This window comes from Sus scrofa, chromosome 13, assembly GCF_054392235.1.
Source record: "Sus scrofa isolate SSC_HxYL_T2T_F1_AM1 chromosome 13, Sscrofa_HxYL_maternal_Yorkshire_Landrace_v2.0, whole genome shotgun sequence".
In the NCBI taxonomy this organism is placed as follows: Eukaryota; Metazoa; Chordata; class Mammalia; order Artiodactyla; family Suidae; genus Sus; species Sus scrofa.
The window spans coordinates 192,863,458-192,884,163 of NC_139395.1; the positions used below are offsets into that span (position 1 = coordinate 192,863,458).

At 36.4% G+C, this 20,706-nt stretch overlaps 1 protein-coding gene across 50 annotated transcripts in view; it reads right to left on the reverse strand.

Annotated features, from left to right (window-relative positions):
* ROBO2 (roundabout guidance receptor 2) overlaps nt 1–20,706 on the reverse strand; it is a 1,676,226-nt gene that overhangs the window by 73,969 nt on the left and 1,581,551 nt on the right. For all 50 annotated transcript variants that reach the window (XM_084991702.1, XM_084991700.1, XM_084991678.1 and 47 more), the window contains 5 exons: nt 17,858–17,939; nt 17,260–17,422; nt 15,489–15,655; nt 12,002–12,123; nt 3,238–3,469 (listed from right to left, as the gene is read on the reverse strand). In XM_084991702.1, coding sequence (XP_084847828.1) covers nt 3,238–3,469; nt 12,002–12,123; nt 15,489–15,655; nt 17,260–17,422; nt 17,858–17,939 — 766 coding nt within the window. The remainder of the gene's footprint in view (nt 1–3,237; nt 3,470–12,001; nt 12,124–15,488; nt 15,656–17,259; nt 17,423–17,857; nt 17,940–20,706) is intronic.

The window sequence follows — 20,706 nt, forward strand, 5'->3', positions numbered from 1 at the left end:
CCATGAGGTTGAGGGTTCGGTCCCTGCTCTTGCTCAGTGGGTTAACGATCCGGCGTTGCCGTGAGCTGTGGTGTAGGTTGCAGACGCGGCTCGGATCCCGCATTGCTGTGGCTCTGGCGTAGGCCAGTGGCTACAGCTCCGATTCGACCCCTAGCCTGGGGACCTCCATATGCCGCGGGAGCGGCCTAAGAAATAGCAAAAAAAAAAAAAAAAAAAAAAAAAAAAAGAAAGAAAGAAAAAAAATCCTTTAAATATAATGTTTTTTTGGTTTTTGGTTTTTGGTTTTTTTTAGGACCACACCCACGGCATGTGGAGGTTCCCAGGCTAGGGGTCAAATTGGCGCTACAGCTTCTGGCTTACACCAGAGCTCACAGCAACACTGGGTCCTTAACCCACTGAGTGAGGCCAGGGATCAAACCTGCATCCTCACGGACACCAGTCAGATAACATTCAAAAGAGTGTTTGCTATATGCCTAGAACTGAGGTAAGTGTCAGGTTTAATATGCACAATAATCTCAGGAAATAAAAAAAACTTTTTTTTTTTTTTTTTTTTTTTGTCTTTTGAGGGCTACACCCATGACATATGGAGGTTCCCAGGCTAAGGGTCGAATTGGAGCTGTAGCTGCCAGACTACGCCAGAGCCACAGCAACTTGGGATCCGAGCCATGTTTGCAACCTACACCACAGTTCATGGCAACGCCAGATCCTTAACCCACTGAAAGAGGCCAGGGATTAAACCTGCAACCTCATGTTTCCTAGTCAGATTTGTTAACCACTAAGCCACAACGGGAACTCCAAAACAACTCTTATCTCAGTCTAACAGGTAAGAAAACAGAAGGCGGGAGTTCCCATCGTGGCTCTGCGGAAATGAACCTGACTAGTATCCATGAGGACTCAGGATAGAAAAGAAAAAAGAAGCTATTGAGAAAGATTATCTAAGTCAAACTACAAGGGAGAATTTGAACCCAGGTATGCCTCCTTCTAGAATTTTGATTCTTTTGACCCTATAGCTCCCTTTCTGAAAAGAAAAGCAAAAAACACTTCTATCAAAAATATTCTGAAAGTATGCATTCCAAAATTTTCATTAGTTAATCATAATTCCTGAGTGATAGCATTATTGACAATCTTTTTGTTTTGGTTTGCATTTAATACATAAAAAGAGAAACACAGCAATACATTTCAGCCACAGAAAAAGGACACTTCTGTTTTCATATTGAGAAAAACTAATAGACTGTTATTAACTGATCCATAATTTAAGATTTAAAACATTTTATACTGATGGGCAAGGAACTCTGAAGATATGAATGAAAGGAGTTCATGTTAGGTCAAATATGAGATGGACAAATTTTAATGTCCTATAGTTCTCTTCCTTTATGGTTTCTCCTATAACTAATTAAAATCGTACTGAGAAAAGATGAATAAGAAAGAATTCATGATATTAGAGTGTACCATCTTCCACCCCATGTATATGAGAACTAAGTCATACTAATTTTGCCAGAAAACTTACCAATTCTCAGTAAATCTCTGAGTTTAAACCAAAGGTTGAAAAAGTCAAAGCATTAATATTGAAAACAAAATTCAAAGAATTCTGCGATATGAAAGTGTACTTACAATCAAGATTAATGCTTTCATAACTCTACATAGTTTATTTTAGGTCTTCGAAAACGTGTATACTTCAATCATAAAAGGTATCTTAAAAGTCTATCAATAAAGTTTCCCAAGTTTGATAAATCTGTCATGGCATATTTCACTGAGGTACGGTCCTCTTTGCATTGAGTATAAAACACTAGAGACATGTTACCACAATACTGCTCTTTATTATTTATCTCTATGTTAACATGGCTCCAAAATATGGCTCAATGATATAAATTCACTTGTTTGCCTACCAGTTTTGTCGTTATTAAGTGAACTTCATTGAAAAGTGACACTTTGGAGAACTGGTTTCTCCTTTGCCTTATTGATGGCTTGGCAAGCAGGCCATGCCTGTTTCCTGACAGCTCAGTTATTCCAGTGCTCAGCTTGTTTCTACAGATGTGAAAGAACCCACTCATCGTTCCCAGACACAGCCCCGCTGAGTTCCATTTGTTCTTTTTAGAAGGCCACAGAAATCGGAGATGAGCATATACCGAATGGCAACAAACATCTAATTCAAAGGAAAAGTCTAACTGCAGGGACATTGATTTTTGGAAGTAAGCTTCAAATGTAGCATTCTGCATTAAATTTACTCACTGTACTCACTGATTCTATACATTTTCAATATAAAATTTAATGGGGGATGAAAATACTATTATTAGTTTTCAGTATTTCGGTATTTTTTGTTAGAAATCCTAAAGGTAATGCCTTTAAAAATACACACCCATGTCAGTGTATCACACTGTAAACTGTGAAGATAACATTTCCCTGTGTTGCTTCTTATATGATGTGTATAATTTAAAAGCTCCTTGGTCAAACATGAATGTTTACATGTTAGCATGAACAACCTACACACATTTTTTTTAAGGCTGCTCTTATATCTATTTATATAAAATGTGTTTAGAAGAAAGGCTCTTTCCTGGGGCAGTGTACATAAAGTTAGCAGAAAGGCACAGAAGGGGGAAATTTATTATATTTGGTATCTAACTTTCCATACTTTTGATGATGCTCTAGTGAAGGATACACGAGAAAATGGACTGGTTGAGATCTACATTAATTTCATGTCTATCACAGATTGACTTTAAAGTATGTACAGGCAAGAAAATTTACAAAGGGGTAAGGGAGAGGGAGCATTCCCTGAGAAGAATGCCACTACAGACATGCATGTGGACTTCAGATTAGAAATTATGAATCAGACTTCACAGGGAAGGAGGATTATAAAAGAAAATATGGTGCTTTACTATACCAAAAAGGGGGAAGTGACAAAGAGTGGCCTGTGCACTTGGGTTTCCTGTAATGAAGTCAAATGAGCTAAATCCGTATGTAAAAAAAAAAAAAAAAAGGAAAACATTATAATCAAATTCCAGTGTACTTACAAACAAGATTTAAGTGAATGCTTTAAGAAAATTTCAAATCACTTGAATGTCATTTTTCTGAGTTGTTAGATTCTATGGCATTCTCAGAATTAAAGGGGGAAATGACACTTCCTGGATTCACTTTTAGATTCCCTTTTGCTACCCTTTTAAAGATGGTGACTAGAACTTCAACAGAAATTGATTTAATTATGGTTTAAGTTTGGTATATATTAGAAATCAGAATACTGACCTTCTTCAGTAGTACGAACTGTTTTAGATTCACTATCCATTCCTTGGAACTCATTAAAATATGGCCGAACTTTAATTTCATAAGTCACTCCCTTTTTCAGATTGGCTAAGACAGCGCTTCGCTCAGTGGGGACTTTGGCATCTAAATTCTGCCATGTTGAAGTAGCCTGTAGGCCTGAAGTCTGACGGTACATCACTCGGTAGCCTTGAATAAACTGGGGTTGACGATCAACCTAAAAAACAAAGGAAAACACTTTTGAAACCAAATTGAAGTATCTGAATGATGCCATGGCTTTCAAACACATCTCCCCACTTTTAATATCCTCTTCCAGTTCTGCGTCCACATTACTCTTAAGTTGTTATTTCCAAAAGGAAAAGTGGAACAGCTCTCTTTCCTGCTGAAAATACTTCATAGTACATAAGATACTTAATAATTCAAATTCTTTGGATTAGCATAAAAGCCTATCAAGGTCTAGACCTGCCATTCTTTCTAGCGTCAATGCTCATCTGCTTGTCTATTTTTTCGTATTTAACAATTCCCATTTTTGTGTTTTTATGTGTAGTGTGATAATTGTCAGGAATCTCCTTTTCTCATTCCTTGTTCATTCACTAATAGCTTCACTCACTTAAACACTGTTTTGAGTTCCTACTAATAGGTGCCAGTTATTCTGCTAAATGCCGAGAATAAAAGTGAAGAATGAAAGTAGTCAGTCCCTGGCCTCACGGTGCTTAACGTTCAGGTGGAAGATGAGAGTCATCTAATAGTCACTCAGACAATAGGCAGGTTACATTGATAACAAATAAACATATGTGCATGATATAAATGAGATGTAATAAATGAGATGTACTAGGAGCTAAGAAAGTCTAGAGTAGAGAGGAAGGTGACTGAATGGGAAGGTGACTGACTCAGGATGGGGAGATAATGTTTCCCAAAAGAAGTGCTGAGATATGCATGGAAAGTAGGATTTATCTGGGGAATAAGAGTAAGAACAGCATGTATAAAATTCCTGTGGCTGGAAGAGTCATGTGAAGCGACTCAGAACTGTGGAGCTGAGCTGGATCATCTAATTTGAGTGCATATGAAAAGCCTGCATTCATTAACAAATATTAAATAACTTATTAATTTACCAACTTCTGGCTCCTCCAATAGTCCCACTATTGGCACAACTTAACAACTTTCTTGACCCTTTCATTTATTTGAGGTACAGAAGATAAGCAACTGTTTTTAATAAAAATCTGAGATTTTTGAACCTGAAAACTAACATCAGAATATCAAAAAATATCAAAAAGTAAGTTCTCTTTTTACATTTATTAAACAATCTTTACTGGAGTTTTTACTGTTGTTTCATTTCAGGGAGAAAAGGGTGTTTTGCTTTTTTAAACATTTTTAATGTCTTGCCATTTTCTAAAAATGCTTGACTTAAATATAACTATCACAGCACCGTCTCCAATTAATATTCCATATATTATACTTTAATAGCCATAGTCTAAGAAGCCTTTAACTTGGCATATTTCACTGTCAAAGTATAAAATTTAGTGGAGAAGAGATGGAATAACCTCATTTTAGGAAGGCTGAGGAGACTGAGGAAATAAAGAAGGTGATGATGGAAACAATTATTTCAGCTTTTTAAAGACGTCTTTACTCAACGGTTAACACATAATAAACAATAGGTATTCTTTCTTGTATTAACTTCTAGCATTTCTTCATTAGTTGCAGTATTTTAAAATAATTTTAAGTGAAGGCAGAACATTTAAAAACTCAGAACCTCAATCAAAATACAGTGAAACAAAGGGACATTTTTTTGGTACTTAGAATGTCCAAGCAAGAAAAATGCATGAAGTTGGTCAGCATGAGCATGTGTCTTTCTAAATATGGCTAATTCCAGTTTCACAGATGAGTCTCAACAAGTAAGAATTCCTTCACCCACTTGACAGCTTTCTAACCCTCAAAGATGTGCGGAATTAGTGCTGTAGTTGTATGAGGTTATGTCAAGAGAAAGTAAGCTCAGTTTTGATACCAAAGCACATGATCTTTGATTCTTCACCCAGGCTACGAGTTTGTGTTCATACCGAAGTACAGATTTTTTGAAAGGCAGAGGTTGTTCTGACATTATAAAACAAGACGACTAAAAAGCAAAAAGCTAAATTTACGAGAATCAAAGAGAGATGCCTTTCATCAAAACTGTCAATGTTCAAAAAAATCTCGGCAGCATATGTTAAAACAACATTAAGCTTGCATTTTATAAACTTCTCTGCCTTCGCTTTAAGTGAATTTATATACTGAAAGAAAGACATAACTCACAATAATAGCTTGTTAATACTGAAAGAAGCAAGCTGTGTTTTTAAGAAGAACATTAAGCAGCTGTTTCCAGATGAAGGGAGTCTGTAAATCAGGGTAAATTGGTTTTATCCATGTTTGGTTTTCATTAATTAAGTGTTTTAGGGACTTTATGAAGCTAATGTTTACTACACAACATTGCTTTGCTCACTTCAGTGTACATTGCCTTCAACCAGTAGATTCTAATGGCCTACTTAACAGCTAAATAGTTTAATTTGATTTTGTGCAGTGCTGTACATTGTTTTCAGAAAGAAATTTGTTGTTACAGGTGGCAGAAAAATAAAAATGCTGCACATTATTTAAAAAAAATAGGTGGGACCTTTGGTGGACACGTGTTCTATATTACTGACTTCAGAGGCGCATTCTGCCAAGTAGTAACTTTTTTTTTTTTTTTTTTTGTATTTTGCCATTTCTTGAGCCGCTTCTGCGGCATATGGAGGTTCCTAGGCTAGGGGTCTAATCGGAGCTATAGCTGCCGGCCAACGCCAGAACCACAGCAACGTGAGATCCGAGCCATGTTTGTGACCTGCACCACACCTCATGGCAACACTGGATCCTTAACCCACTGAGCAAGGGCAGGGATCGAACCCGCAACCTCATGGTTCCTAGTCAGATTCGTTAACCACTGCGCCACGACGGGAACTCCTAAGTAGTCACTTTTAAGCAAAATTGTTTACTTGTCATGTTTTACTAACATTCTGATTATAACAAGGAGGATTTTCTTTTAGAGTCGATCATAATCAAAGTCTGGCCACAAATCTATAGACCATAGAGTTTTTAAATAATTGGCATTTTCTAAAACCTGAATGAAGAATTGCCTTAAGGAAAACGTGAAGAGAGTTTCTGTCGTCTAGTCATAAGGCCTTGATTAAGTTACAGCTTAGCCTTTTAAACTTTCTGAGTCTCAGTTTACTAAATTTGCTCAAATAATATGCATATTACAAGGGCACAGAAACAATAAAATGACTAATACAGTTTAAAGCACTTTGCAAGTAATAAAGATGCACGATGATTAAAGCATCATTAAGTAAAGAATACATATAAAAACAGGGCAGAGAGGGGCCTACGTAGCCCTCAAATCAGCACTTTCATTAAAAGGTTTAAAGTTAGATGCTCAATATCTATCTTTTTCATTGAAAAAGTTCCATCTATTCTGCAAAGTCAAAGTGAGTTTTCTTTAGTGGGCTTAGCCTGCAAAGAAATTGATCTGGATTTAGCTGAGTTCTGAAATTCTCGTTTCCCAAAGTGTTCTTTCAACTTCAGTAGCTGTGATGTTTAAGGGGCCAGGGACCTGTAATTCTTTTTGTCCTTGAATAAAAACAAAACAAGTACACACAAACTAGAATAATCCTCTTCAAATAAGAGGTTTATCGCTACTATCTTTGTGAAACAGCCATTTTCATCATTTTTACCTACCCTCAAAATAAGAGCAGTCATTTTTAGAAAGTAGCCTTTGCTAACTATTGTTACTTCAAGATTAGACTTCTGGGGCAGGCAGATGTCCTTCTAGTTTAAATGTCCTGTGTGTTTGCTGACAGAATCCTGCTAACTATTGATAAACCATATCAGCTGGCCCCTAATACATGGGCTGGGGAATATATTTCTTTCCTTAAACATCAACATGAGTCTATAACTCAAATAGGAAGTTGAAAATACGACATGAAAATAAAATATTTGGTTATAATTTCCTTGGCAACTGTTCCGATCTCCAGTCTAATTTTATTTCACTGAACTTACATTGCAAATACACATTTATCTCATGTGTGACCACACACTCATGGGAATTTGTGATATAATCAAATACCTTCTTTTTAAAAATAAAAAAATTAAAATAACTGGACACAACGAATTTGAACATTCAACAATTATTGAAAAAGTATTTCATAATAAATGTTCTGGTCTGAAAAAAAAAGTAATGAAAATGAACTTTAGACTCACAAAACTCAAGCTCATGAGGGAGAGAGCTATGGAAACTAGTAATGACAAGTTTCTTGGGATATAGAGATGAATATGACAAGGTCCCTTTCCTGGAAGTACTCCCAGACTACTGATCTGCGAGTTTGATCTAATTTGATTTATTCTTTTAAAGTCATTGACTTTTAAAGTGATTTACTTCATAAATATAATGACTTTGATTCTTACCTATTAATTCCCACATTTAGAAGCAGCTTAAAAAGAAACCCTTCAAAACTCAAAACAAGGAAGAGAAGACTTGCAACTGAAAATGAGGAAAATCTGCTATTAAAAAATACAGCCATTTCCTTGGCTTGCAAAGATGGAAGAGGAATGGCAGATAATACTCTTTCTGTGCCACTGGAAAAATGATGAGGTCGTTATGTTCCCTTCATGGGAGCAGAAGAATAGAAACCATTAGATGCAGAAAACAGAATAAGTCTATGTGAAATTATATAAAGAATAAAATTAGAAACAATGTAATCTTAAATAATCATAATTACTCCTAAAACATTATGAATTTAGTATTATTTTTGTTCTAGCATTACCCAGTTTTATATTCACAGGCAAAATATTTGACTGCTCTTGTTTAAGAAATAATAAAGTGCCCCATCCATGATCTTATGTTGAAATTCCACTATCGAAAGGATTTTCTTTCAACTAAATATTTCTCTACAGTGTATCCTTAAAGTGAAAATCACAAAAAGTAGGCTGAAAGTAAGGAAACTCTAATCCTGTCTTTACCTATAAATAGATGTGGATATTGGGAACACTTCTCAACCTGGATGCACTGGTTTCCTTTTATTTTCTTTCTAGGGCTGCACTCATGGCATATGGAAGTTTCCAGGCTAGGGGTCCAATCTGAGCTGCAGCTGCCAAGCCTACATCACAGCCACAGCAATGCCAGATCTGAGCTTCATCTGCAACCTATGCCACAGCTCGCGGCAATGCCAGATCCTTAACCCACTGAGCGAGGCCAGGGATCGAACCTGCATCCTCATGGATACCAGTGGGGTTCGTTAACCACAGAGTCACATAGGCACTCCTGCATTGGTTTCCTTTCACAAAACTATAGAATTAGACTAAACAGTCTTAAATATTAATTTGGTTTCTTCTATTCTAACACAATAATGCCGCCATGTTTTCCCATCGAGATGTAGGTGAGTGGTAATGCTGTTCTGAGGCCTGGGGTTAGAGTTAATCACTTTCTTTTTTATAAGGAAACCAAAGGTCTGTTTATATATCAGCTATGGCTCTCACCCCTGTGCACCATCACTAAGAATTTCCATGTTTTTCTCAAGTAGATTTGTATCTCTTTATATAGTCTTTCCTCACATCTAGTACAAAATTGCTACTCAACAAATGCCTGCGGAACTGGATTTGTTCATGGATTTACTATTAAGAGAATACAGGAATATCTCTCTTCATTGTGTTTTCTATTTAAATAATTGAGAATTTATAAAAAATAACCAGTTTTTCTTCCTCTACTTCTTTTGTTGGGAGAGTTTATGGAATGGGAGAAATAGTTATTTCCCTAAGGAAACTTGGACTCTAAAGTGGGAAAATCCATTTTTTTTTTAAATGACCGTCATTCTTCTACTACTGCATAACAATAACAACAATAACAGACGTAAGTTTAACACATTCCAATAAATTATATAATTAAAATAAATTTTTTCTAGATATTCCTAACTCAAGTGATCATTGTTTATACAATATACAGACCTACTATACATACAGAGGGCTTAAAAAAACTATGCTCTTTTAGCATCCTGGTATATTTCCTCTGGATTTTTAGAGGCTATCATAGAGAAATCTCAGGGAGAAATAAGAAGTTGGCCCAGAGAAGAAAACTGTCTGCTTCTTCACAAAATGCAGACACACACGTATACAAGAGTTAATATTCTCTACTGTGAGTGATATGGCCATTTTTATATTATTTATTGTTTTGTGGAGCTTCAAGGCCTCTTCAAGGAGATTTAACTTGAAAGCCTCTGGCCAAGACAAGAATTACCAGACCCTTATCATCACCCCACCCATCTCATTGCAATGCTCCTTCCTCTACACCTTAAGCAACCTGGCCTACTCTTCCTACCTCCTACTGTGAAAGGTATGTGGCCCACTCCTCACCCTCCCTCTATATATGGTCCTTATAAGCCCCCAACTAACCAGCAAGTGTATCATAAGACCCCTCTTCCCCCAATTCAGCAGATCAACAGGTGTAATGAGAGACCTCTCCTCTCCCTGGGTTATAAAAACAGACGTGATCACATGCTCATTGTTGGCTCTCCCTGTTCATCAGGAACTCGTCCCCCTGCACCAGCAGCATTTCTGTTCTCAATAAACTACTTTTTCTCCATCTCACCATGCTCAATAAGTTCTTTCTTTGCACCCCAATATGAGTCCAGAAATTCTTTTCTGACCCACGTGCATAGTTTATGACAATTTTCACTGCATTGGCTACCTTAAGATGAAAACACTGCTCATTTTGAAATAACAGTGAGCAGGTTGACATTTGTTATTACATGCATGGAATTGAAGTTCTTAGCATATATTAAAATATTAATTTATTACTTAAAACCCATTAATTTTTTTACTACACATGTCAAATTATTAAAATTACATACTTTTTGGTACTGCTGAATGAGATCCGCTAAAAGGATGTAAAGATTATTGATTTAAATTTAGAAAAAAGGAGTTACCGTCATGGTCAGTGGTTAACAAATTCGATGAAGAACCATGAGGTTGCGGGTTCGATCCCTGGCCTTGCTCAGTGGGTTGGGGATCCGGCATTGCCATGAGCTGTGGTGTAGGTCGCAGATGAGGCTCTGATCTGGCATTGCTGTGGCTCTGGCGTAGGCCGGTGGCTATGGCTCTGATTAGACCCTAGCCTGGGAACCTCAATATGCTGCAGGATTCGCCCTAGAAAAGGCAAAAAGACAAAATAAATAAATAAATAAAATAAGTTTAGGAAAAAAACCTTCAAAATTAAAAATTTTGGTGCTTCAAATGACAACATTAAGAAAGTAAAAAACATCCTGCAGCTTGGGAGAAAATGCTTACAATTATATATCTAATAAAGGATTTTTATCCAATATATAAAGAACTCACATTATACTAAGAAGACAACTCTATTGAAAAATGGGCAAATAGTTTGAACAGACATGTGTCTAAAGAAGATATACAAATGCTCAATAAACACATGAAAGATGCAAAATATCATTCCTCATTAAAGAAATGCAAATTAAAACTACAATGATAAACGACTTCACACCCATTAGAATGGCCATAATCAAAAAGACAGAAGATAAGTGTTGGTGAGTATGTGAGAGAAATTGGCAAGGACGTGGAAGAAACTGGAACCTTCAAATATTGCTGGTGGGAGCATAAAACTGTGTAACCATTTTGGCAGTATATTCAAATGTTAAACAGAGAATTTAATTTAACAGTTCCTAAGTACATGCCAAGAGAAATGAAAAATATATGTCAATTTGTACAGAAGTGTTCACTGCACCATCATTCATAATAGCCAAAAGTGGAAATAACTCAAAGATGAATCAACTGATAAATGCATAAACAGATGTATGTGATCTATCTACATAGTGGAATGCTACTCTATAATAAATTGGAACAAAGTACTGATACATGCTACAACATGGATAAACCTCAAAAACATCACACAGAGGAAGGAAGTCAGATACAAAGGATAACATAGTACATGATTTCATTCATATGAAAGAAATAGGCAAATTAACGGACAGACAGCAGATTAGTGGTTGCAAAGGGCTAAAGTCAGGGGTATGGAGGAGTGACTGCTAATGGACACAGGGTTTCATTTTGAGATGAATTGTTCTAAAATCAGATTCTGGTGGTGATTACACAATCCTGCAATCCTGTAAAGATACCAGAAAATATGGAGTTGTACACTTTAACTTGGATAAGTTCCTTGTGTCTCAGTAAGACTGCTTAAAAATTCAGGAGACAGAATATATTATGTTTAATATTGCAATCTATTTTTACTCTACTCACACTTTTATTGAATTTTTCTCTTTTTTTGCCATTGATTACACCTTGATTTTAAATGGTGAGGGGTTTTACCACTTATTTTGGGGGTTCGTTTGTTTGCTTTTATCTTTGCTGGTTTGTCTTCTTAAAGGAGTAAAACAGACTACCTTTAAGAGAGTCTTTAAAAACTTACCATACATGGAGTTCCCATCGTGGTTCAGTGGTTAATAAACCTGACTAGTATCCATGAGGATGCGGATTCAACCCCTGACCTTGCTCAGTCAGTTAAGGAGCTGGCATTGCCATGAGCTGTGTGTAGGTCGCAGATGCAGCTGGAATCCCGAGTTGCTGTGGCTGTGGTGTAGACCAGAAGCTGCAGCTCCAATTTGACCCCTCGCCTGGGAACCTCCATATGCTGCGGGTGCAGTCCTAAAAAGACAAAAAGATGCAAAAAACAAAAACAACTTACCGTCCATGTGACTTGAACAGTGGTGGGAGTCAACACAACTGGAGTATGAAGACGGACGAGGACGTCTCCAAGTTCTTTCTGCACTTGTCTATGGTCCACTCCTTGAGCTGGTGGGCTGATATCTATAAGCATAACCAGTTCCAATTTTTCAACAGTCATAGTGAAATTCCAATACACACTACATATGCCAATATTATGATGTTACAAATAATAAAAGGGGAAAATTAAAAACGTTTTGTGACAAACAACATTAAAGCATATTTAGATACCTAATCACTATGCTGGGGCATAATTTGAGATCTATTTATCTTCACTAAAATAATATTTCTAAAAGCGTTGTGTAATCCCTCACCCCCATTCCAATGCATTGCTATGAAATATCTATTATTTCCTTATTAAAGAATAAAGTATGTGCTGTACGACTTCTTCAGAAACCCTCAGTTTATCTAAAATGGGGCCAGATCCGAACACAGCCATTTAAGACTTTGTTCAGTTCCTTTTACTAATTAGCAGGTTGTGTGTCCTATTCCTTGACCTGCTTCAGTCTGGGAGTGTGGAAGAGAAAGTAATCAGGGAGCCTGGGAAGTGAATGATGTCACTAAAGGCAAACAATGCGAGGGACAGAAGGGGAGGAATCCTCCCAAATTCACAAAAATATATTTAACTGACCAATTTAAAATACTGATAAAATGCTCTTGTAATAAATTCTGAACAGTACCCCTATATCTGACAAAAAATAACACAGCTGCCTTTTGGGAAGTGATGGAGGGTAAGAGGGAGGGAGAAATAATGGTGATGTTTAGAATGCTATATTCTTGGCCATAAACGGTCCTGCCCCCTTATTCACCATTCATCTAAAAACGACTCTGTTTCCCATACATGTTTATATCTTTTGTGTCCATTAAAAAAGAAAAGATAAATTATCGACTTCTGAGTTCATCAAAGTGATATCAAACCCTGAATTTCACACATACGCAGATCAACTTCTTTAACTGGTGCACTGAAACGTTAAGTTGAATTTTTTTTTTCCTTCAATCACTTTAAGGATGGAAGTCCAATTTAAAAAGATTTATTTTCTTCATCTTTTTTCTCTGATTTTCTCAGGCGACAATGAAACATTCATACAAAATTTTTTGTTAATGCATACTCAACTGTAACTTAAATTGGGTGTACTAATGTAAACTGGAACATAAGTAATTAGGAACCACATTTTGGTAATTTTTTTCCAGTTCCACTTTTTTTCATCCTTAACATAAACTGTAGAATGAGTTTTACTTGATTTAGAAAACACTTATATGTGTGTATATATTATTAATGTCATGTGAATAATATTACTCTTCGATGATATACCTATGGTCTACTGTGATGTTGATGGTGTATTTGCTGCCTTACTAAAATAAGACTTTCCTAAATTCTATGGTATTTAATATCTTTGAAAAATAAGAGCTCACACAGCAAAGTGTTCTTTGCAAAGAAGTGCTTTGCAGATTGCAAAGCTGCTGAAAATGTGGTGTCAAAAATGATCCTGACATTCAGACACAAAACATGAGTTTTGCTATTAAATGTCTGTTAAAAGAACATAGGTCTTTTGCTCTATGTAGTCTCTCAACTGGAACAAGCGAGATCACAAACAACTTTTCATTAATCTTTTTTGACCTTTTCACCGAGCAGTTATTTTATGAGTCAAGATTTAGTGACTGGCACTGTTATTGAATGATCAAGAAGGGCCGCCGGATTCAATCACACCAAAAGTCTCCCCAACTCTGTGATCTCCCCACCTCCCACTGCGGCTAGGCACAAAAACTATTTCTACCTACACAAGTAAAAGTGATCTGGGTGCTACCATTTCTTGACTTAAACCATACACCTCTTCCTTTTCAAGTTCAACAATTTAATTTACTCATGAAGTTCAGACACATTAAAAGCAACCGGATCCCAGCAAGGTAAAACAGAACTACTTTCAGGTCTTCAAATTCCTTGTTGTACTTTTTCGTTCTCTCGAGACAGCTTCTTTACCTACAGGCCCTTTATCATCATGGAAAATTAATCACATTCCTGCTTAGAGAACAATAGCAAAGTGGCAGCCCCTCCTCCCTTGACTGTCATCATGTCAGACTCGTTGCAAAAATCACGTGGTGACTTGATTTGACTTGATTCCTTTAAGGCACCCTTCTCTGTTATAATAGCATGCTAGTTACTATCAACCAACTACATGGTAATTATAATAATATTTTCTGGCTGTATGGTGCTTTTCATAGCATAAAAATACTGCTTTGAACCATATCGTGTTCGAAGCCTTTTACAAATAAGAAATAATTAACCCTTTCTCAAGAACCCTGTGGGAAGTAAATTGTAATAAATAACAAAGCCACCATTTCTATATTATTAATTGCCTTCATCTACTGGTAAGAAGGGAAATTATAATTCAACATTCCATTTTAACCCCTGGATTCCAGTACCTTCTCAGTTTGAAGAGACAGACTTCTAAGGATGAGATGAGAAATTTTCCATTTTGATCTTAAATTATAGAATTCTGGTTGAGTTTTTATTATTAGTCAAAAGAACTATATACCTCAGGAAGAAAGCCTGATTTACTTCTTTTGGTGTGTGTGTGTGTGCGTTTTAAACCATACACCTCTTCCTTTTCAAGTTCAACAATTTAATTTACTCATGAAGTTCAGACACAGAGCTGCAGCTGTTGGGCTACGCCATAGCCACAGCAATGTGGGAACTGAGGCGAGTCCAAAACCTACCCTACAGCTCATGGCAATGCTGGATCCTTAACCCACTGAGTGAGGCCAGGGATCAGGTTTGTTACCTCTAAGCCACAACGGGAACTCTGTGACTTACTGCTTTCTGAAACAAACTGTTCCTTTAAACATCTGGTTTAATAAAATATGCTGCAATGATGCTTGCTGTACTTGAGCCTGAGAGGACACTTGGAGGGCACTCTAACAGACTGCTGGGCCCTACCGCTAGAGCTTCTGAGTCTGGGCCTGAGAATTTGCATTTCTAATGTAGCCCCAGGTGATATAGATGCTGCTTCTGTAGGAACCACACCTTGAGACACACTGCACTCTCAAAACACAATTCCTGCACCATATAAGGGAATTTTGATATCCCTCAATAACCATATTATCCATTAAAGATCACTTTTTTGCTACTGTGCAATTCATTGCAAAGAAGGAGAAACATTTTTGCTCCCTTTGAAATAGAGTAAAACCTTAACTTAGCTGATCCACTCTTATGATGTAATTGTACCAAATTATTTTGTTTCTTTTCTACTAAATAGACCCTGACAGCTCCAGAAAGAAGACAGACTCACTGAGGAGAACACGTTTTCTTCTCCTTCATTGGATCAGGTCAGGTCTAGTGAAACATTATTATAATCAAGGCAGACAGATTTATCTCTTGTCCTGCAATCCCTTTGTCCCTAAAGAACTATTTAATGCCTAGAACCAGTCATGTTTTCAGCTATTGATATTACCTTGTGTGCGCACAGGATCTGACATAGCACTTGGGTCACTGAGACCTTGTGGGTTGATTGCTCTGACCATGAATAAATAGATTGTATTGGGCCGCAGTCCTCTCACGGTATAGAGGGTGGTCTTTACATGGTTTGCCACTGTCTGCCAGCTATTGCTCACCGATTGGCTGAAACATGAAGAGAAATTTCAATTAAAGAGCAGTCGGAAGGGACTTGGAAATGGAGTTGGGTATCAATGACAAAGGTTAATGGCTGAAAATTAAACACACACACACACACAACGCTTGAAGTGTTCAGCCCAATAAATGAAACATTTGGATGATTTCAGTTTTTTCAACAACAAAGCCGAGCCCACCTAACGGAAGTGCCATGCACAACAAAATTAAACTCAGCCCAGGAGATGTGATAGCCCTTTGCTAAAGCACAGCAGCCCACTAAATGAATACCTGTAAAAGGAACAGAGGCCAAGATCACAACATCAAGTTTATACAATAAATATGGTCCTCATAAATGTATATATATATACCTTGAAAAGAATTAACCTGTAGAAAGAATAAATGGACTACAGAGTAAATTATGCCAATACATTTTCCTGTTACAAGGTGTGTTTTCTTTTGCATCATTTCCACATGCAATATTATAATAGAGCCTTCTAAAACTACATATCTGTAAAAGAAGAAAGGAAGCATGTAAGGAATATTTTCCCTCGGTTACATTTTTAATAAAATTGTACATTACACAGTATGGTGGTTTCTCATCTCAGAATGGTGAAATATCTCTGAGTCTGTGTGTGCAAACCCCTTAACTGCCATCGACAGATGGCATGCCCATTTGCAGCATTTTGTCTAAGGTCAAATGCTGCTTTTCTTCAGAATGAGAAGAAAATGTGATTTTCAGGGCTCTTCGTTTTTCAGAAGTTTCATGTTTTACATCAAATCATGAAAATTATAGAAAAATACTTCTGTGAAATTTGAAAAGTATGTATTGATCATTCACTTTAATAGATTAGGGAAGTCTAAAATGAAAGTGAGGATTTGTCCTATGCTTAAAAAGGACAGAGGCTATCACTTTATTTTATCATGGCAAACAGAAGCACATTGAAATGAATATGAAGACACATTTTCCCATTGGTATAACTATTTTTTCAAATCCTCTTAAAACAATTTTATAATGGTATTTGGTACTTTATAGTCTATATTCTTAAATTGATGACAATTATTTCAAATAACAACTGCACCTATCTTTTGCTTTCAGCAATCAGAAGTGCACATAACCAATCTCTTAATTGTAGTTTTAAATTTTCTCTTAGGAATAACCAACACATGTATTCAAATAAATAGCAAAAGACGCTGGAATTACTTTAAATTCTACTCTGATTATTAGGAAGCAAAATTCCAAGGCTTCAGGCCTCCATAAATGTTGCATAACTTTAAAAAGTGCCTTACCTAATTAAATTATTTCTTACTTAGTGCTATAGCCAAAATTCTCCTCCTAAATTCCTACAATGGTTAGGGTGAAGAAAAGAACTAAGGGATTGTGTCATAAGTAGATCCCTATAGACATAGGCATGGATAATGCATATTTATCTCATAATTAATTTACAAATGAAAAATACAACTAGAGTCTATTCTTGAAGAAAGTCAGATATAAAACACAAATTTTTCAAGTATACTGATTAATAGACTAAAGCAGCAGGATAGCTCACTTGAGATTTTATGATATAGGAGATAAAGCAAAAACCCCAATGGAGAAAAAAGGAACTGTCTCATACCTGAAAGCCTCAATGATATATGCACTTGCTGGAAGGGTTCCAGGGGTACCTGGTTGCCAGGACAAGGTGACACTGTTCTTAGTAACATCAGTGACCTGTGGTTTGGATGGTGGTCCAGGTAGATCATTTAAATCATAATTTTTACTGATTGTTGCCCCAGATTCTATAGAGGATAAACAGAAAAGGCTTCATTTCTGATTGCATAAGCTGTAAATGATGCTTAAAAGAAGGAAAATAGTCTATTAAAGAATTTGAACTAGATAGTGAGCAATTCATCTTTGTGAATCCAAAGTATGCAAGTGAATATTTGCTTTTTTCTCCACATTAGTAACTATTTGCTTTCACATATGATCGCTAGAATTGCTGGCTCTTCAGACAGAGAAAATAAAATAACACGATTATCAAGAACAAGTGTATCAAATCTCATATATCCAATGCTATGTGTCAAATAGTAGAGAAACAAGCGACATAAAGCTTAGTTTTTACATTCACAGAATTTAAAAATCTTAATCCCTCTTTGATTTCTTATTTGATAATGTGCGAATCACTAAAACCGGATCAAGATTTCTTCTGTTAAAATATTTCACAAAGAACCCACCTGTCACATCCAGCACAGCACTCCAGGAAGTCTCCCCACTTGAACTTGTAGCCACACAAGTATAAGTGCCAGAATCAGAAATCTAGTGTACACAGAAGGGAGAGAATAAAGTCACTTTAATTGATTTGTAGAATAATCGCTCAATCTCAACAAGGCAATATTTGACTTCTAAAATGTGATATATCATTGGTTGTCTAAATTTATACACTAGAGTCAATCATATGTACACATAAAATGTTAAATAAGCTCATAGAATGTCATTTTATTCATAACAGTATTCCAAAACTTCTCATTATATTTCTCTTTTTTTAAATTTTTTTATTTTCCCACTGTACAGCAAGGGGGTCAGGTTATCCTTACATGTGTACATTACAATTACATTTTTTCCCCCACCCTTTGTTCTGTTGCAACATGAGTATCTAGACAAAGTTCTCAATGCTATTCAGCAGGATCTCCTTGTATATCTATTCTAGGTTGTGTCTGATAAGCCCAAGCTCCCAATCCCTCCCACTCCCTCCCCCTCCCATCAGGCAACCACAAGTCTCTTCTCCAAGTCCTTGATTCTCTTTTCTGAGGAGATGTTCATTTGTGCTGGATATTAGATTCCAGTTATAAGTGATATCATATGGTATTTGTCTTTGTCTTTCTGGCTCATTTCACTCAGTATGAGATTCTCTAGTTCCATCCATGTTGCTGCAAATGGCATGATGTCATTCTTTTTTATGGCTGAGTAGTATCCCATTGTGTATATATACCACCTCTTCCGAATCCAATCCTCTGTCGATGGACATTTGGGTTGTTTCCATGTCTTGGCTATTGTGAATACTGCTGCAATGAACATGCGGGTGCATGTGTCTCTTTTAAGGAGAGTTTTGTCCAGATAGATGCCCAAGAGTGGGATTGCGGGGTCATATGGAAGTTCTATGTATAGATTTCTAAGGTATCTCCAAACTGTTCTCCATAGTGGCTGTACCAGTTGACGTTCCCAGCAACAGTGCAGGAGGGTTCCCTTTTCTCCACAGCCCCTCCAGCACTTGTTATTTGTGGATTTATTAATGATGGCCATTCTGACTGGTGTGAGGTGGTATCTCATGGTAGTTTTGATTTGCATTTCTCTTATAATCAGCAATGTTGAGCATTTTTTCATGTGTTTGTTGGCCATCTGTTTATCTTCTCTGGAGAAATGTCTATTCAGGTCTTTTGCCCATTTTTCCATTGATTGATTGGCTTTTTTGCTAAAAACTCCTCATTATATTTCTACAACTAAATGTTATTTGTCTGGTAAACTTTAGCTGTCTTTCTATATGCCTTCAAAGCACTCTTCTTATCTTTTCACTCCAGTTTATGGTGGGGCTTCATTGCATCAGAATTAGAAATGGATAATTCAGGACAGAATTTTTCAGAATCCCATAAACATTCAGAGATCAGTAATGCAAAGCTGTCCTCTCTGTCACCAATAAACTATATTTCACAGGATAGAAGATACCCAGTAGTAAGCAAGCATTGCAGTAATAAAGGGACAACCTCCCCCCTTTTTTTAAAGCTAGGGAGAAAAGTAAAGAAGAAAAAAATTTTTAAAGAGAAATGAAATCTTCCCTTTTAAAGAGTGCAGTGTAACAGTGAATGGAATGAAGTTGTAGACTTAAAAACAACCAAATAATGCTCAGGGAGTCACTGCAATGCAGAGCTGAAAGGGGTCACTAAGTGATCTAATGCACAACACTTTTAAAAGCATATTTAAAATTGTCATTCGTTGATTACTTAATTTTTTGTTATTCACTGAAGAATGGCAAAAGACTGAGGAATAATTGATAATATAATTAATAGTTCTCTTTCATAAATGTTAAAGGCAGAAGATTCTGTGATTATACCTTGACAAAACCTCCAAAATCAGTAAGATGCAAATCAGAAATCCTCCCTGTGGCTGAGCCCTGTGGGCTTATACTGAAAACAGCATTCTTTCACATAAGTTTAGGGGTGACAGGAAAGAGAGACTGGGAAGAGAAACGGATAGACCAAACAAAATAAGGCAAAGTAGAAGATGAAACATTAATATTCCATGATGAACATGAGTCTAATTGTTGATGAAATATGGGAGTTCATAGAATATAATACCTCCTGGGTTCAAAATGTTAGGGTATTGATGACTCAACCTTCCACAATTGATTCTTGGGTAAATCATTAGTGCCTGGAAGTTACTGCCATTCCACCATTTTAATTGATTTTAAATGTCATTATGTATTTTAACTTGTTTCAAATTGCTCTGGCATGCCATTCCTTGCCATATTATCTCTGTACAATTGTCTTCTATTATACCGAGGGATGATGGGGGATAGCCATTGTGGAAAGAGCCATTTTTTCAAATGTGGCTGTGCACGCATTATAGTCATTAGAAATCTTTGCATTTAAGAAGCATCAGTCACAAACTAAATATAATGAGCCTAGGTAGGATTTTAATGGGATGTTCATTTGAATATAGTCTGTGAAAGAGTAAAGAATTTGCATTTTATTATAGCTGTTGAACTAAAATGTAGCACTTGTTATTATGTGCAAATGCTAAAAGAAGAATATGTAGGTAATGCTTCTTAACTGCATCTCCTTGTCATTGTGTGGAGATACGAGTCTGACATTAGCTGTGGTAGGTATGTTTTAATGAGTAGTGGAATATTCTACTTCTCAAAAGAAACAGATTCAGTTACCAATTAGCTGGACTATGAGAATACAGTGTTCATTACACTACTTTCCCGCCTTGCATTAAGTAGTGAAAAAGAAAGTGAGACACAAAGGAATATGACCTACAGAAACCTTCTCTTGACTGTACTGGTGAAATACTGTAAAACATTTTATTT